Genomic DNA, 15,479 nt, shown 5'->3' with positions numbered 1-15,479 from the left:
GTGTGACATCTCCCTGTGCCCCCTACCTGTGACTGTGACATCTCCCTGTGCCCCCAACCTGTGACTGTGTGACATCTCCCTGTGCCCCCTACCTGTGACTGTGACATCTCCCTGTGCCCCCTACCTGTGACTGTGTGACATCTCCCTGTGCCTCCTACCTGTGACTGTGTGACATCTCCCTGTGCCCCCTACCTGTGACTGTGACATCTCCCTGTGCCCCCTACCTGTGACTGTGTGACATCTCCCTGTGCCTCCTACCTGTGACTGTGTGACATCTCCCTGTGCCTCCTACCTGTGACTGTGTGACATCTCCCTGTGCCCCCTACCTGTGGCTGTGTGACATCTCCCTGTGCCGCCTACCTGTGACTGCATGACATCATCTCCCTGTGCCCCCTACCTGTGACATCTCCCTGTGCCTCCTACCTGTGACTGTGAGACTTCTCCCTGTGCCTCCTACCTGTGACTGTGTGACATCTCCCTGTGCCTCCTACCTGTGACTGTGTGACATCTCCCTGTGCCTCCTACCTGTGACTGCATGACATCATCTCCCTGTGCCCCCTACCTGTGACTGTGACATCTCCCTGTGCCCCCTACCTGTGACTGTGTGACATCTCCCTGTGCCGCCTACCTGTGACTGCATGACATCATCTCCCATTGCCCCCTACCTGTGACATCTCCCTGTGCCCCCTACCTGTGACTGTGACATCTCCCTGTGCCTCCTACCTGTGACTGTGTGACATCTCCCTGTGCCTCCTACCTGTGACTGTGTGACATCTCCCTGTGCTGCCTACCTGTGACTGCATGACATCATCTCCCTGTGCCCCCTACCTGTGACATCTCCCTGTGCCCCCTACCTGTGACTGTGTGACATCTCCCTGTGGCCCCTACCTGTGACTGTGTGACATCTCCCTGTGCCCCCTACCTGTGACTGCATGACATCATCTCCCTGTGCCTCCTACCTGTGACATCTCCCTGTGCCCCCTACCTGTGACTGTGTGACATCTCCCTGTGCGTCCTACCTGTGACTGTGTGACATCTACCTTTGGCCCCTACCTGTGACTATGTGACATCTCCCTGTGCCCCCTACCTGTGACTGTGTGACATCTCCCTGTGCCCCCTACCTGCGACTGTGTGACATCTCCCTGTGCCCCCTATCTGTGACATCTCGCTGTGCCCCCTACCTGTGACTGTGTGACATCTCCCTGTGCCCCCAACCTGTGACATCTCCGTGGCCCCTACCTGTGACTGTGTGACATCTCCCTGTGCCCCCTACCTGTGACTGTGTGACATCTCCCTGTGCCCCCTACCTGTGACTGTGACATCTCCCTGTGCCCCCAACCTGTGACTGTGTGACATCATCTCCCTGAGCCCCCTACCTGTGACTGTGTGACATCTCCCTGTGCCCCCTACCTGTGACTGTGTGACATCTCCCTGTGCCCCCTACCTGTGACTATGTGACATCTCCCTGTGCCCCCTACCTGTGACTGTGTGACATCTCCCTGTGCCCCCTACCTGTGACTGTGACATCTCCCTGTGCCCCCAACCTGTGACTGTGTGACATCTCCCTGTGCCCCCTACCTGTGACTGTGACATCTCCCTGTGCCCCCTACCTGTGACTGTGTGACATCTCCCTGTGCCTCCTACCTGTGACTGTGTGACATCTCCCTGTGCCCCCTACCTGTGACTGTGACATCTCCCTGTGCCCCCTACCTGTGACTGTGTGACATCTCCCTGTGCCTCCTACCTGTGACTGTGTGACATCTCCCTGTGCCTCCTACCTGTGACTGTGTGACATCTCCCTGTGCCTCCTACCTGTGACTATGTGACATCTCCCTGTGCCTCCTACCTGTGACTGTGTGACATCTCCCTGTGCCTCCTACCTGTGACTGTGTGACATCTCCCTGTGCCCCCTACCTGTGGCTGTGTGACATCTCCCTGTGCCACCAACCTGTGACTGCATGACATCATCTCCCTGTGCCCCCTACCTGTGACATCTCCCTGTGCCTCCTACCTGTGACTGTGAGACATCTCCCTGTGCCTCCTACCTGTGACTGTGTGACATCTCCCTGTGCCTCCTACCTGTGACTGTGTGACATCTCCCTGTGCCTCCTACCTGTGACTGCATGACATCATCTCCCTGTGCCCCCTACCTGTGACTGTGACATCTCCCTGTGCCCCCTACCTGTGACTGTGTGACATCTCCCTGTGCCGCCTACCTGTGACTGCATGACATCATCTCCCAGTGCCCCCTACCTGTGACATCTCCCTGTGACTGTGACATCTCCCTGTGCCTCCTACCTGTGACTGTGTGACATCTCCCTGTGCCTCCTACCTGTGACTGTGTGACATCTCCCTGTGCTGCCTACCTGTGACTGCATGACATCATCTCCCTGTGCCCCCTACCTGTGACATCTCCCTGTGCCCTCTACCTGTGACTGTGTGACATCTCCCTGTGGCCCCTACCTGTGACTGTGTGACATCTCCCTGTGCCCCCTACCTGTGACTGCATGACATCATCTCCCTGTGCCTCCTACCTGTGACATCTCCCTGTGCCCCCTACCTGTGACTGTGTGACATCTACCTTTGGCCCCTACCTGTGACTATGTGACATCTCCCTGTGCCCCCTACCTGTGACTGTGTGACATCTCCCTGTGCCCCCTACCTGCGACTGTGTGACATCTCCCTGTGCCCCCTATCTGTGACATCTCCCTGTGCCCCCTACCTGTGACTGTGTGACATCTCCCTGTGCCCCCAACCTGTGACTGTGTGACATCTCCGTGGCCCCTACCTGTGACTGTGTGACATCTCCCTGTGCCCCCTACCTGTGACTGTGTGACATCTCCCTGTGCCCCCTACCTGTGACTGTGTGACATCTCCCTGTGCCCCCTACCTGTAACTGTGTGACATCTCCCTGTGCCCCCTACCTGTGACTGTGTGGCCTTTCCCTGTGCCCCCTACCTGTGACTGTGTGACATCTCCCTGTGTCCCCTACCTGCGATTGTGTGGCCTCTCCCTGTGCCCCTTACCTGTGACTGTGTGACATCTCCCTGTGCCCCCTACCTGCGATTGTGTGACATCTCCCTGTGCCCCCTACCTGTGACTGTGTGACATCTCCCTGTGTCCCCTACCTGCAATTGTGTGGCCTCTCCCTGTGCCCCTTACCTGTGACTGTGTGACATCTCCCTGTGCCTTCTACCTGTGACTATGTGACATCTCCCTGTGCCCCCTACCTGCGATTGTGTGGCCTCTCCCTGTGCCCCCTACCTGTGACTGTGTGACATCTCCCTGTGCCCCCTACCTGTGACTGTGTGACATCTCCCTGTGTCCCCTACCTGCGATTGTGTGGCCTCTCCCTGTGCCCCTTACCTGTGACTGTGTGACATCTCCCTGTGCCCCCTACCTGTGACTGTGTGACATCTCCCTGTGCCCCCTACCTGTGACTGTGTGACATCTCCCTGTGGCCCCTACCTGTGACTGTGTGACATCTCCCTGTGCCCCCTACCTGTGACTGTGTGACATCTCCCTGTGGCCCCTACCTGTGACTGTGTGACATCTCCCTGTGCCCCCTACCCGTGACTGTGTGACATCTCCCTGTGGCCCCTACCTGTGACTGTGTGACATCTCCCTGTGCCCCCTACCTGTGACTGTGTGACATCTCCCTGTGGCCCCTACCTGTGATTAGTAGGCCTGTACCTCTTATTGCTTGGCCCAGCTTGGAAGTAGCTTCGCGGTCCTGAGAGAAATGCAGATTGTTTCATCTCTTTTGTCCTTGAGCTGAGTGAACGTTACAGCGTTCTTACATGTAGGACATAGAACAGTGCACTCAGGATGTTCCGGTATTTAGGATTAGTCTTTATTGGGATTGTAGTGGGCTAATACGGCAACATTAATAAATAAGTAAATAATGGCGTTGCTTCTATTTATTTTGCGGAAATGAATAAATGTTCACGTGTTATAATTTCTACATTTACTCTGAACTAATTACGTTACATGGCTACAGGTCAGCGTGTAAGGCTGTATACCTCTACAGCCTGACCATGGGGCGATATAGTAATACAACGTAGCTGTATCTTACTCCATTGTCTGACGCTGTACGGCCGGTAGAATATAACGGACACTGAACATTGTAACCGGATAAGTGACACAGACATTTGTTCGCACATGGGGCCTGATTCATGTTTGTAAGTAAAGCCAAAAAGTAAGCAACTGGGCAAAACCATGTGCACTGCAGGTGGGGCAGATGTTACATGTGCAGAGTTAGATTTGGGTGTGGTGTGTTCAACCTGAAATCAGAATTGCAGTGTAAAATAAAGCTGTCTAACATTTGTGGGCTACATGCATAAGCAGCCAGTATTTAACCTGCACAGAAACAATATAACCCACCCAAATATAACTCTCTCTGCACATGTTACATCTGCCCCTCCTGCAGTGCAGTATGGTTTTGCCCAGTTGCTTGCTTTTTTGCTTTACTTACAAACATATATCAGGCCCATACAGAATATGAGCAGATAATGAGAACGGCACCTGGAATTAAGAGCAAGAAGAATGATACTGTGCATTGTTTATACATATATACATACATACAGAAACAATGACTGAGAGTTACCAGTGACCTACAGAAGTGGTAGGTACTGTGCACCTGTCCATACACCAGATACAGAAACACTACTGGAGATGGCCACACAATAAAGGATATAGTTTATATACTAATATACATCCAGCTACAGGTCAGGAAGTGTCAGCCGTCGCCTATGTGAATGTCATTAAAACTATTAGTAGAAATTTTGCACCAACCCTATAAATGTTTTATTCGCTATTTACATACAGTATCCATTACTGATTATGTGGATATGCGCTAACGTTATATAATCTGGGACACAGCTGTCTACGTATCTACTCTGTGTGCCTGAAATAAACAGCTCAGCTGATATATCCTCATATTATCCTATAACATGATTATTACATATGACACAAAGCCACAGTGGGTGAGACAGGTAACCCCCGGGGCAATAACCGCTGTCCTGAGAGACAGCTCCTGGCGGTGCTTGCACAAAATGAGGTATCCTACATCCGGGCCCTGTGTGGCCCCCCCTGACTGCGCCATCATAATCCATAGCCTCATCCAATGAGAAATAGTCCATCATCCGTATAGTCATCCAGCGTGATAGTCTGGGTTTATACCCGTCAGTAACTGGAGGGGCTCAGCTTATGCCACTTGGTCACCACCTTCTCTGGGTGGCTGATTGTGTCCGTCCACTGATGTGCCGCCTCGCTGCTATTACTGTCGCTGCTGATCCACACCTGGAGCAGGAGACATAGATGTCATTATGTGGCTGATAAAGAGTCAAGAACAAAAGAAGGGTCAGCCGTTCATTTGTACAACATTCCCAGAGGACCCATCTAATGGCCATTATAAAGGTTGGGCCGCAGAATGGTGTGCGAGCGTGTGTAAGAGGGTGTAGCTTCTCCCAGTCAGGCGCTTAGCGCACAAGCTACGATGAAGGCGGCATAGCCATGCCATCTTATGGGAGTGGAGTACCCTACAGAGACTGGGTACCATATACCAGCCCCACCTCACTCTCCTATATGTGTGTCCTAGAAATTCCCCTTATCCCCCCCACCCCCAGCCTTCCACGCTGATGGTAGCATTTCTCTACGTTCTTATCAGACATTTGTTTAGAATGGAGGAAAATACAGTAGAACAAAAAAAAAAAGGAAAAATCATGTCTGCTTTTTATAACGACAAATAATAGTTTTTCTTAAAGAGTTTGTAACACAGTGCCCTGACTGTAAAAATGTCCTCCGCATAACAGGTCCACTAGTCCAGCAGATGATATCGCTATGATACAGCACAATGCCCATTACATGGTGAAGGTAGAGATTTGTCATGGGCGCAGTCCATACTTACCTACTTTTAATGTCTCCTCTCCAGCAGAAGCCCGAAGAGGTGACCCTGCAGGAGACTTCAGGGGATGGGGACGGGCTGTGACACCATCAAGCCCCGCCCCACATCCGGAAAACGCCATGATTCGTGGGTCCGCGGGAAGGGGGTGGGGCTAAAATGACGCGATTCTCATCATTTTAACCCCTTCCCCACTCCATGGACCCGCGAACTCACAAGAGTATGTCTCCATCCTGCCCTCATCACTAGGATGCGAGCAGGAAGCGGGAGACTTGCCTACTCTTCCAGGGGTGCGGGGGGGCTACCCCAAAAAACAGGAGCCTCCCGCAGCTTCCGGGAGAGTAGGCAAGTATGGTGCAGTCTGTGACGGTGCCAGCTACACAGGATTGTAGCATGAATGTGGATTTCTCATTGAGACCACCTTGGGGGTTTCTCATACTAAGCCTGTACTTACTAGAGAAGTGTAATTCCTATCTGATGAAGCAGGCAGTGACCTGCGAAACGCGTCATGCAATTGGAAACTGCAAATAGCTTTTAATTAACTGTCGAATATGAAACAGATCATGGAGCCCGTATCACTGTATTACATACGTAAGCTTCCGCGGTTACCTCCGACCAGAGGAGTGTCGCAGATTTCACATTTCAACAAGTTTCGGCAAAATAAATAACTTTAATTATCCAGCACGTTATTTATCCACCACTTATATTCCAAATCCCAAATTGTACATCGCTCATAAGCAGGAGCCACAGGGCTATAGGGCAGGTCATCAGGAAGGAGCCTGGGGTAATGGTTTGCCCTACTGGGTGTACAGGGAACCCAGCCACAGTGAGAGGCGAGGTCTTGGGAATGGGCTGTTCTGTAGCTTTTGAAGTTCCTGATTTACCTGTTGCCTGTAGTTTTGCCTTTGACCGTTTTTGTTATTTGATTTGCTTCTATTGTCATCGACAGGGAATATTTTGATTGATAAGAGGCGCTAATTTGGGCAGATCCTGAACATGCCTACACGCGTCCACGTCTTTTGCTTTTTAAAACAAATGAAGATTTATTTTGATTCTGTCAAAGTCGAAAAATATTCCAGTACACACATCACGTACTAACCACACACACATGCCCGCTGCGCGGGCACTTGTTCCGACGTGCGTGCACATATCCGCAATTTGCGTATGGTCGCTCCCGCGGTCCTGCGCGTGGTATGGGTATTTACGGCGGAGTTTGTGAGCGCATAGAGGGTTATCAAAACATTACATATTTAATCCAAATAGTGCACATTGTACACATAGCCCCCCCCCCCGCACCACATCAGCAAGTATCAACCGTTTAAATTATTCCAGGACTAAGGGATTCGCCTTTGCATGATAGGAGGGGACAGAACAAGGTTATAAGGTGGTGTTTAGTATCCAGCTGTAGGGTATTTTAAGGGTAACATTCCGGTGTTGGTTAGAGGAAGATTGCATGTTCCTGCGTATAGTTATGTGCAGAAGTAGAATATAGATATAAACTGTATTTACTGTATATTATGTATGCGGCGGGAATCCAGAGGAGACCACCCACAAGAGCAGTTGAGAAAGACATCGCCCACCTTTTCAAATCAACCTATGACCTCTCCTGTAATGTAAAGATGCATCTCTGTGTCCAATGGACAAAGGGATTACAGTATCCATTGTATTGCTTTTGGAAGTAGTGTATAAATAGCCTGTTGCTGCCTGGCCGGTCAGAAGACTCTTAACGCGATCTACCTGATTAGCGGAGGACTGGACCAGGAAGCGCATGCGAATATTCTCACGTATGTACATTGACTGTAGCCATTTACTCTGTTGTATTGTAGTGTATAAATTGTATTGTTATCCCCTTCCAGATATATTACTCTGTGGTATTGTAGTGTATAAATTGTATTGTTATCCCCTTCCAGAGATATACGCTGAGGTGTCGGAGCCCAGTGTTTAACTACAAATCAGTGTTGTGTCCTCTTTTCCCTGCTAGGGTTTAAAGCGTATTACATTGCCAAACTGTATAAGGTTTAAAGGTGTATTGATAAGGTGTGTACGCACTGCGGGTACTTTATACCGTCAGCGCTGTAAAAGGTTTAAGGTGTAATATCATTGCATTGCATTACTAATAAGGTTTAAAGTATATCAAGAGTGTGTGCGCGCTGTGTGTACTTTGTACCCCCAGTGTGGCGTTTGTACGCTAAGTCCGTACACGGTGCGGGACTCTGTACGCAAATAACGTACAAAGGGGGTCATTCAGAGTTGTTCGCTCGTTATATTTTTCTCGCAACAGAGCGATTAGTCGCTAATGCGCATGCGCAATGTCCGCAGTGCGACTGCGCCAAGTAAATTTGCTATGCAGTTAGGTATTTAACTCACGGCATTACGAGGTTTTTTCTTCGTTCTGGTGATCGTAATGTGATTGACAGGAAGTGGGTGTTTCTGGGCGGAAACTGGCCGTTTTATGGGTGTGTGTGAAAAAACGCTGCCGTTTCTGGGAAAAACGCGGTAGTGGCTGGAGAAACGGAGGAGTGTCTGGCCGAACGCTGGGAGTGTTTGTGACGTCAAACCAGGAACGAAACTGACTGAACTGATCGCAGTTGCCGAGTAAGTGTGGAGCTACTCAGAAACTGCTAAGAAGTGTCTATTCGCAATTTTGCTAATCTTTCGTTCGCAATTTTGATAAGCTAAGATTCACTCCCAGTAGGCGGCGGCTTAGCGTGTGCAAAGCTGCTAAAAGCAGCTTGCGAGCGAACAACTCGGAATGAGGGCCAAAGTACGTAGAGTGCATATTAAGTCTAGCGGCCGCAGCGGCTCCATGAGAAAAGTGTGTTTAAAGGTATAGCTTTATGGTTTAAGATAATATCGACATTATCAATTCTTATGCAGCAAAGAGCAATAATATAGATATATGTTTTTATTTATATGGCGCCACAAGGGGTCCGCAGCGCCCATTACAGTACATAAACATATGAGCAGACAAGAAAACAGTGACTTATAGTTCAAGACAATATAGGACAATTACAGATAACCAGGGGTCAGATGCCACCAAAGGCAGTATGGAGTATAAGGCAGTGTAAGTAAGAGAAGGAAAGGCATGTGAGGGAAGAAGGCCCTGCTCTTGTGAGCTTACAATCTAAAAGGTGAAGGGCTGACAGACCGGGGTGACACAGATGGGGCATACCGTGAGCGTAGACAAGAGGGTTAGAAGGGGATTAGGCTGGGTTTGATGAAGTGGGTCTAAAGTTTTGTAGAGAGGTGGAGAGTCTGATAGGGAGAGGTAGAGAGTTCCAGAGGTAAGGAGCAGCACATGTAAACTCCAGGAAGCAGGAATAGGAGGAAGTCATCAGTAGGCAGGAGAGGCGGCGTGCATTAGCGGAGTGAAGAGGGTGGGTGGGAGTATAAAGGTCAGAGATGTAAGAGGGAGAACAAAATATTCTTTAAAAAAAAATGCAATTGGAAACATTTTTTGCCTAGCAGATAGTAAGTGACCTTCGTCTTCCTGCCATGTTGTGAGATGACTACACGGCAGGATGTACGGTGTGGATTGGGAAAGGGGGTACGCAGATGTTCCCGCACCTGGGCTGGGGAGCGGCCTATCCTGTGCTGAGTAACGTTCCCTGGCTGCTGCTCAGCATTGTCTGTGGGATTGAGTTCTGTGCACAGAGGGCTCAGTGTGTAGTATGAAAGCAGCACTGTTATACAGCAGGGCGTACAGAGGACAGGATTACCTCTCACCTATTGTCTGCTCTCTGCCTTTTATACATCAAATTGCAAACTTTCCTCAGTGGGATTTCATTTCAGACAAAGTATTTGCACAGGAATGTCAGCTGCCCGGGATAGATCGTTATCAGGGGTACAGTAACATACCGCTGCCCAATCTCCTAACACCCCATACAGTGCTCCAGCCATACAATGTACAATGCAAAACACAGGAGGCACCGCAGGGCGCAGAGATGTCGCATGGGTGCATGGGTGTATAGGCACACTGCGTGGTTACATAGGCACATTGTGCGGTGGTATAGGCACACTGCGTGGTTATATAGGCACATTGTGCGGTGGTATAGGCACACTGCGTGGTTATATAGGCACACTGTGCGGGTGTATAGGCACACTGCATGGTTACAGAGGCACACTGCGGGTGTATAGGCACACTGCACGGTTACAGAGGCACACTCTGCGGGTGTATAGGCACACTGCATGGTTGCAGAGGCACACTGTGCGGGTGTATAGGCACACTGCATGGTTACAGAGGCACACTGCGGGTGTATAGGCACACTGCATGGTTACAGAGGCACACTGTGCGGGTGTATAGGTACACTGCATGGTTACACAGGCACACTGTGCGGGTGTATAGGTACACTGCATGGTTACACAGGCACTCTGTGCGGGTGTATAGGCACACTGCATGGTTACACAGGCACACTGTGCGGGTGTATAGGTACACTGCATGGTTACACAGGCACACTGTGCGGGTGTATAGGTACACTGCATGGATACACAGGCACACTGTGCGGGTGTATAAGCACACTTCATGGTTACAGAGGCACACTGTGCGGGTGTATAGGCACACTGCATGGTTACAGAGGCACACTGTGCGGTTGTATAGGCACACTGCATGGTTACAGAGGCACACTGTGTGGGTGTATAGGCACACTGCATGGTTACAGAGGCACACTGCGGGTGTATAGGCACACTGCATGGTTACAGAGACACACTCTGCGGGTGTATAGGCACACTGCATGGTTACAGAGGCACACTGTGCGGGTGTATAGGCACACTGCATGGTTACAGAGGCACACTGTGCGGGTGTATAGGCACACTGCATGGTTACAGAGGCACACTGTGCGGGTGTATAGGCACACTGCATGGTTACAGAGGCGCACTGCGGGTGTATAGGCACACTGCATGGTTACAGAGGCACACTCTGCGGGTGTATAGGCACACTGCATGGTTACAGAGGCACACTGTGCGGGTGTATAGGCACACTGTGCGGGTTTATAGGTACACTGCATGGTTACACAGGCACACTGTGCGGGTGTATAGGCACACTTCATGGTTACAGAGGCACACTGTGCGGGTGTATAGGCACACTGCATGGTTACAGAGGCACACTGTGCGGTTGTATAGGTACACTGCATGGTTACAGAGGCACACTGTGCGGGTGTATAGGCACACTGCATGGTTACAGAGGCACACTGCGCGGTAGTATAGGTACACTGCATGGTTACAGAGGCACACTGTGCGGGTGTATAATTAGGCACACTGCATGGTTATATAGGCACACTGTGCGGGTGTATAGGCACACTGCATGGTTACAGAGGCACACTGCGGGTGTATAGGCACACTGCATGGTTACAGAGGCACACTCTGCGGGTGTATAGGCACACTGCATGGTTGCAGAGGCACACTGTGCGGGTGTATAGGCACACTGCATGGTTACAGAGGCACACTGCGGGTGTATAGGCACACTGCATGGTTACAGAGACACACTCTGCGGGTGTATAGGCACACTGCATGGTTACAGAGGCACACTGTGCGGGTGTATAGGCACACTGCATGGTTACAGAGGCACACTGTGCGGGTGTATAGGCACACTGCATGGTTACAGAGGCACACTGTGCGGGTGTATAGGCACACTGCATGGTTACAGAGGCGCACTGCGGGTGTATAGGCACACTGCATGGTTACAGAGGCACACTCTGCGGGTGTATAGGCACACTGCATGGTTACAGAGGCACACTGTGCGGGTGTATAGGCACACTGTGCGGGTTTATAGGTGCACTGCATGGTTACACAGGCACACTGTGCGGGTGTATAGGCACACTTCATGGTTACAGAGGCACACTGTGCGGGTGTATAGGCACACTGCATGGTTACAGAGGCACACTGTGCGGTTGTATAGGTACACTGCATGGTTACAGAGGCACACTGCGGGTGTATAGGCACACTGCATGGTTGTATAGGTACACTGCATGGTTACAGAGGCACACTGTGCGGGTGTATAATTAGGCACACTGCATGGTTATATAGGCACACTGTGCGGGTGTATAGGCACACTGCATGGTTACAGAGGCACACTGCGGGTGTATAGGCACACTGCATGGTTACAGAGGCACACTGTGCGGGTGTATAGGCACACTGCATGGTTGCAGAGGCACACTGTGCGGGTGTATAGGCACACTGCATGGTTACAGAGGCACACTGCGGGTGTATAGGCACACTGCATGGTTACAGAGGCACACTGTGCGGGTGTATAGGTACACTGCATGGTTACACAGGCACACTGTGCGGGTGTATAGGTACACTGCATGGTTACACAGGCACTCTGTGCGGGTGTATAGGCACACTGCATGGTTACACAGGCACACTGTGCGGGTGTATAGGTACACTGCATGGTTACACAGGCACACTGTGCGGGTGTATAGGTACACTGCATGGATACACAGGCACACTGTGCGGGTGTATAAGCACACTTCATGGTTACAGAGGCACACTGTGCGGGTGTATAGGCACACTGCATGGTTACAGAGGCACACTGTGCGGTTGTATAGGCACACTGCATGGTTACAGAGGCACACTGTGTGGGTGTATAGGCACACTGCATGGTTACAGAGGCACACTGCGGGTGTATAGGCACACTGCATGGTTACAGAGACACACTCTGCGGGTGTATAGGCACACTGCATGGTTACAGAGGCACACTGTGCGGGTGTATAGGCACACTGCATGGTTACAGAGGCACACTGTGCGGGTGTATAGGCACACTGCATGGTTACAGAGGCGCACTGCGGGTGTATAGGCACACTGCATGGTTACAGAGGCACACTCTGCGGGTGTATAGGCACACTGCATGGTTACAGAGGCACACTGTGCGGGTGTATAGGCACACTGTGCGGTTTTATAGGTACACTGCATGGTTACACAGGCACACTGTGCGGGTGTATAGGCACACTTCATGGTTACAGAGGCACACTGTGCGGGTGTATAGGCACACTGCATGGTTACAGAGGCACACTGTGCGGTTGTATAGGTACACTGCATGGTTACAGAGGCACACTGTGCGGGTGTATAGGCACACTGCATGGTTACAGAGGCACACTGCGCGGTTGTATAGGTACACTGCATGGTTACAGAGGCACACTGTGCGGGTGTATAATTAGGCACACTGCATGGTTACAGAGGCACACTGTGCGGGTGTATAGGCACACTGCATGGTTACACAGGCACACTGTGCGGGTGTATAGGTACACTGCATGGTTACACAGGCACACTGTGCGGGTGTATAGGTACACTGCATGGTTACACAGGCACACTGTGCGGGTGTATAAGCACACTTCATGGTTACAGAGGCACACTGTGCGGGTGTATAGGCACACTGCATGGTTACAGAGGCACACTGTGCGGATGTATAGGCACACTGCATGGTTACAGAGGCACACTGTGTGGGTGTATAGGCACACTGCATGGTTACAGAGGCACACTGTGTGGGTGTATAGGCACACTGCATGGTTACAGAGGCACACTGCGGGTGTATAGGCACACTGCATGGTTACAGAGGCACACTGTGCGGGTGTATAGGCACACTGCATGGTTACAGAGGCACACTGTGCGGGTGTATAGGCACACTGCATGGTTACAGAGGCACACTGTGCGGGTGTATAGGCACACTGCATGGTTACAGAGGCACACTGTGCGGGTGTATAGGCACACTGCATGGTTACAGACGCGCACTGCGGGTGTATAGGCACACTGCATGGTTACAGAGGCACACTCTGCGGGTGTATAGGCACACTGCATGGTTACAGAGGCACACTGTGCGGGTGTATAGGCACACTGCATGGTTACAGAGGCACACTGTGCGGGTTTATAGGTACACTGCATGGTTACAGAGGCACACTGTGCCGTTGTATAGGCACACTTCATGGTTACAGAGGCACACTGTGCGGGTGTATAGGCACACTGCATGGTTACAGAGGCACACTGTGCGGTTGTATAGGTACACTGCATGGTTACAGAGGTACACTGTGCGGGTGTATAGGCACACTGCATGGTTACAGAGGCACACTGTGCGGGTGTATAATTAGGCACCCTGCATGGTTACAGAGGCACACTGTGCGGGTGTATAGGCACACTGCATGGTTACAGAGGCACACTGTGCGGGTGTATAGGCACACTGCATGGATACAGAGGCGCTCTGCGGGTGTATAGGCACACTGCATGGTTACAGAGGCACACTGTGCGGGTGTATAGGCACACTGTGCGGGTTTATAGGTACACTGCATGGTTACACAGGCACACTGTGCGGGTGTATAGGCACACTTCATGGTTACAGAGGCACACTGTGCGGGTGTATAGGCACACTGCATGGTTACAGAGGCACACTGTGCGGTTGTATAGGTACACTGCATGGTTACAGAGGCACACTGTGCGGGTGTATAATTAGGCACACTGCATGGTTACAGAGGCACACTGTGCGGGTGTATAGGCACACTGCATGGTTACAGAGGCACACTGTGTGGGTGTATAGGTACACTGCATGGTTACACAGGCACACTGTGCGGGTGTATAGGCACACTGCATGGTTACACAGGCACACTGTGCGGGTGTATAAGCACACTTCATGGTTACAGAGGCACACTGTGCGGGTGTATAGGCACACTGCATGGTTACAGAGGCACACTGTGCGGATGTATAGGCACACTGCATGGTTACAGAGGCACACTGTGTGGGTGTATAGGCACACTGCATGGTTACAGAGGCACACTGCGGGTGTATAGGCACACTGCATGGTTACAGAGGCACACTCTGCGGGTGTATAGGCACACTGCATGGTTACAGAGGCACACTGTGCGGGTGTATAGGCACACTGCATGGTTACAGAGGCACACTGTGCGGGTGTATAGGCACACTGCATGGTTACAGAGGCACACTGTGCGGGTGTATAGGCACACTGCATGGTTACAGAGGCGCACTGCGGGTGTATAGGCACACTGCATGGTTACAGAGGCACACTGTGCGGGTGTATAGGCACACTGCATGGTTACAGAGGCACACTGTGCGGGTGTATAGGCACACTGCATGGTTACAGAGGCACACTGTGCGGGTTTATAGGTACACTGCATGGTTACACAGGCACACTGTGCGGGTGTATAGGCACACTGCATGGTTACAGAGGCACACTGTGCGGTTGTATAGGTACACTGCATGGTTACAGAGGTACACTGTGCGGGTGTATAGGCACACTGCATGGTTACAGAGGCACACTGTGCGGGTGTATAATTAGGCACACTGCATGGTTACAGAGGCACACTGTGCGGGTGTATAGGCACACTGCATGGTTACAGAGGCACACTGTGTGGGTGTATAGGCACACTTCATGGTTACAGAGGCACACTGTGCGGATGTATAGGCACACTGCATGGTTACAGAGGCACACTGTGCGGGCGTATAGGTACACTGCATGGTTACAGAGGCACACTGTGCGGGTGTATAGGTACACTGCATGGTTACAGAGGCACACTGTGCGGGTGTATAGGCACACTTCATGGTTACAGAGGCACACTGTGCGGGTGTATAGGCACACTGC

General features: G+C 51.3%; 1 protein-coding gene across 2 annotated transcripts in view; it reads right to left on the bottom strand.

The window, feature by feature from the left end:
* Window positions 1–4,546: 4,546 nt before the first annotated feature.
* Window positions 4,547–15,479, bottom strand: part of TC2N (tandem C2 domains, nuclear) — a 110,233-nt gene continuing 99,300 nt past the window's right edge. For both annotated transcript variants that reach the window (XM_063948580.1, XM_063948581.1), the window contains exon 12: window positions 4,547–5,301. In XM_063948580.1, coding sequence (XP_063804650.1) covers window positions 5,185–5,301 — 117 coding nt within the window. In that variant the 3' untranslated portion in view covers window positions 4,547–5,184. The remainder of the gene's footprint in view (window positions 5,302–15,479) is intronic.

Source organism: Pseudophryne corroboree, chromosome 12 (genome assembly GCF_028390025.1).
Source record: "Pseudophryne corroboree isolate aPseCor3 chromosome 12, aPseCor3.hap2, whole genome shotgun sequence".
Taxonomy (NCBI): domain Eukaryota; kingdom Metazoa; phylum Chordata; class Amphibia; order Anura; family Myobatrachidae; genus Pseudophryne; species Pseudophryne corroboree.
Note: the sequence above shows the minus strand (reverse complement) of the source record. Positions and strands in the feature narration are given on the sequence as shown.